Source organism: Colletotrichum gloeosporioides, assembly GCF_011800055.1.
Source record: "Colletotrichum gloeosporioides strain Lc1 chromosome Unknown consensus_23, whole genome shotgun sequence".
Classification (NCBI taxonomy): Eukaryota; Fungi; Ascomycota; class Sordariomycetes; order Glomerellales; family Glomerellaceae; genus Colletotrichum; species Colletotrichum gloeosporioides.
The window spans coordinates 79345-83302 of record NW_025544668.1 but is presented as its reverse complement, the minus strand read 5'-3'; the positions used below and the strand labels follow the sequence as shown (position 1 = coordinate 83302).

Here is a 3958-nt window from a genome sequence, read left to right as displayed (position 1 = left end):
CAGAACCTCGGACGTGCCGCGTTTGCAACACATCACTGAGATGACCGATGCCTACGAACACAGCGCTCTTGGCTGGCGAAGCGTCACATTCGTACTGGAACTCAACAGCGGAAGGCTTGTGGACGGCTCTGCGGCGCAGCTCAGCGATAGTTTAGTCGACGTTGGGCACGGAGGTCAGAGAGACCATTGGGTAGGCAGCGGGCTTGGCCCAGGTTGAAGAAAGCGTGCAGGGGCAGATATCACTGAGGATTCCGACAGAGTCTACAAATTACTCCATAATACCTTAGCCAGAAATTTGCAGTGCAGAGTGAGGTCTCTCCTCCGTTCGTTGCGTCTTGCGTGTTCATCCTTTGGGCATTGTCAACTGCGGCCGTCGTCTGCGGCAAGGCACTGGAATTACGCCTGGTAATTCCTCACTCAGCATTGGACCGTGGGGAAACGAGACAGACTGGTAAAATTGGGTAGTCGACGCACAATTAATTGGACAGGGGTAATTTTTCGAAACGGGCAACAGGGCAAATTCATGCGTTGTACTGCTGCAATTCGACGTCTCGTAGGTAGGTTGTGAGCGTGATGCGGCACCAAGATGGAAGACGATGGGGTCGTGCCTGGACCCACCTGCGTGCCTGACGAAAGCGCGACCTATGGAGCTTGATCACTCTGACGAGGTCTTGTGGAAGCGCCTGCCTACCTTACCCGACCTTGGATTTTCAACAGCTGCTGATTTTCACTAAGGTACCTGCCGATTCAACTCACCACCTGCCGATCCCCTGCCGATCTTCAGCAACTGCCATTTTTCAGCAACTGCCCTGCATCGAAATTTGAAGCAAGAAACCACCCTGCAGGGAACAAGAGGGCCAAAACCAAATATGACGTCCCATGTGTGTCTTTTCTGAAGGGTGATTGCTTCTCTTCTTCGACACCGTTAATTGGATTAAGAGATGCACATCTCCAACATTGCAAGAGGCTTCGGAGTTGTTTAAAGGAGTGTGCTCAAGACAAGTGGCTTTGGAGGCTCTGGGCAAGGCGATTGGCACCTGCATTGGAGACAGGGACATTGCCCCGTCAGCAGGGAGAGAAGGGGGGGTTGGCTCCATGTTCTTGTGGTGGCTGGAATCGCGCCTGGAAAAGCCAATCGTCTTACACGGGCCAATGTACCCATGTGGGGAGCCAGCCGTGGGTAGCGCATTTCCAGCTACCCACAGGGCAATGGGTAGCCGAAAGCCAGCTACCTAGACCTGGATCCCACGCCGCTGATTGGCTGCACAAGGTAGCCTGCCTGTCTGCTGGCTCTGGGTAGCGCACTCTCAGCTACCTACACAGGCGTGGATAGCGCATTTTCAGCTACCTACCCACAGACGGATTCCACTCTGTCGATTGGCCCTCTCCACCAGGGCCCGGTGAACACGGTGCACCCAACGCCCACGACAGCGCCTTTTTCCTCAACTTGACATGCCTTTGAAGGCATGACATCCGAACCACACATCTCAGCCGTCGACACACCATGTCTGTTCCTTACGACGCACCGCAGCAACCCATTGATGCAAGGCAAGTCACGATGGACGCCCTTGACCACACGGATAAGCAAAGGCTGACTTGTTGACGAGGACAGACATTCGCATCCCTCGAGAGGCCGACATCAACCGCGACCGACGTTGAAGCCTCGACCTTCTCGATTTGGTGCGACCTCCAAAAGGGACGACAGACTCTCGGCCGAGATGCTCCGTAGCTTTCGTCGGTTCGTCAGAGATCATGGACACCATTGACACGGAGATTGTCCTTCATTCGACAAAATTAAACGGCGTTTGCGGCGGACGGTGGCCAGTCTCCGAGGGGTGTGGGAGATGGACAGGATTTCTCACCTGCCTGCTTACATTGCCCACACCTGCAAAACAAACCTCCACCCGCTTTTAACCCGTCAGGCATCCTGTCCTCTTCAGCCCGACAACATCGTTCGACGACCGCTACCTCGTGCCTTGTCCATCGGTCTCCCAAGGCCGAGTCTTCCCAAGGCCTTCTACGGCCAAGACCTCTCGTCATCGGCTCGAACCATAGAACAAGACAACCTGATGGCTTCACGACCAAACACTCTGGAGCAGATGTACCAGGCCTCCCCGAGTGCACCGATGCGCTACACTTTCGCACACCTTGTCCACTGCAACAACCGCTCCCCGTCAAAACTGACGATGGAGGATGGACAATTTGAATCAATCATGACGGGCAATTCTACCTAGCTGCAAGTGGGCTGGATGTGGATTTCGTCAGCTTTCTTGGTCATTGTTCTCTCGGAGGTTGCACGAGAGTTGGCGCCAGAACCGTTGGAGCAGTTTCAGCGAGCGGATGTGCAGCATCGCGACTGGGGATTTGAGGGCCTTTTCTTAGCAATTTTCAGGTTTATTCTGTGACAAATGAAGCCATGCGCTTTTGATACATTTCTTTGCGACTACTCATGATCTTAGCAGACTGCAACAGCGCCTCCACAAAGAAGGCTCCATGGTGACGCCAACAACCACGCCTTGCCAGCCGGCAGATCCACCAAAATTATGATCCTAAACACCAACTAGTCATGCTTGAACCTTTTGCGTCTGTTGTCAGGAGGTCATGCTTTGATGCCATCATTTTTTGTCTCTTCCTCTTCGTGGATTATGGTCAGGGACGACGCCAACGAAAAGACGCGTCACTGGCACTGTGCTGACGTAATGCCGTCGAGACCACAAACGGAGGTGCACAAACGGAGGTGCACAAACGGGGCAACGGTTACCAACTTCACCTACCGCACCTGACGAAATTTACTACTGAAATCGGCAGGTACAACAAGAACACGACTGTCGGCAGGCAGCAGTCAGCCCATCTGCTCAAACGGTTGCTCACCGTCTGGGGGTCGACAATGAAAGTGCTTGCCCACTTTACATACTGCATCTTCCCGGAAGCGCCTTCCTCCCGTCCACCTTCACCATTTTCAGTTCACCGTTTGTTCGTCACGCTTCCAACGCCCTGAAGAGCTACAACGACTCGTTTGGAGCTTCCGCTTGTTCGAATCCCGCCGATTAGACTTTCCCTCCTCTGCCGACGCAACAATGCCATCTGCCACGAACGCCGCCGAGACGACCGAGACCGCCGCTGACGAGGTAATGTCACCTTTGCCCCGGTTCGTTTTGCGTGTCTCAAGATTCTTCGCGCAGGCTCCCGTTGCATCAATGCAACCCCAAACGTCCGCTATGCCGGCCACCCAAGCACCCGAGACCAACGACACCATCGCGACCGACGAGACCGAAAATACCGACAACCCGCTCTACCTCACCCCCAAAACTCCCGAGGCAAACGCAGAGGATCCGGCAGATGGGAAATGGTCCATAGCCGGTATAAAGGGCCACCGCGTCGACCCAAACGACCCGACGAGACTCCAGCTAAGAGTCGCATGGGAACCATCCCACGGCCGCGAATGGCCGCAGACTTGGGAGCCTGAGGGCACGATACAGGAGGACGCCTTTGAAATCTGGTCTGCCTACGCCACGTCCCACGACTGCCGCCGAGTTCTTGGCGAGAACCGAAACAAATAGCATTTGCTGCGTGTTCTCAGCCACGAACTTGAGAGCAACAAAGTCCTTTTTACAGTCGAATGGGAGGGCCACGTGAAGCCCTCCCAACTGAGAGAGGGTTCCGCACGCTATCGCAATCCGGTCCTTGTGGGGGAGTACTGGGCAGCGGCTGGCGGTCGAGCAGCAGCGTTGAGGGTCGTCTGAGGCGGGGCTGTCTATGTAGGGATATGTTGTCGCCTAGAATCGGGCAACCTGTGTTGTCGGTAATGCGAAGGGGCTCACGGGGAAGCGTTGGAGGAGGCTGCCCTTGGAGAGAATGCTACGGAACTAGCGTCAATCTGTCACCCAGTGTGGTTTATTCGTGTGTCTTTGTGTCCACCGGTATGGGTACGTGCCGGGCTCAGAAGTTTGAAGATGGC

The 3958-nt window shown here is 54.9% G+C and overlaps 1 protein-coding gene across 1 annotated transcript; it reads left to right on the top strand.

The window, feature by feature from the left end:
* Positions 1-3077: 3077 nt before the first annotated feature.
* On the top strand, positions 3078-3560 carry GCG54_00007923 (uncharacterized protein; the record flags this gene model as incomplete). The annotated part of the gene is made up of 1 exon (XM_045407897.1): positions 3078-3560. One exon carries the CDS (start codon positions 3078-3080, stop codon positions 3558-3560), a length of 483 nt encoding a protein of 160 aa, XP_045267300.1.
* Between the last annotated feature and the right edge of the window lie 398 nt (positions 3561-3958).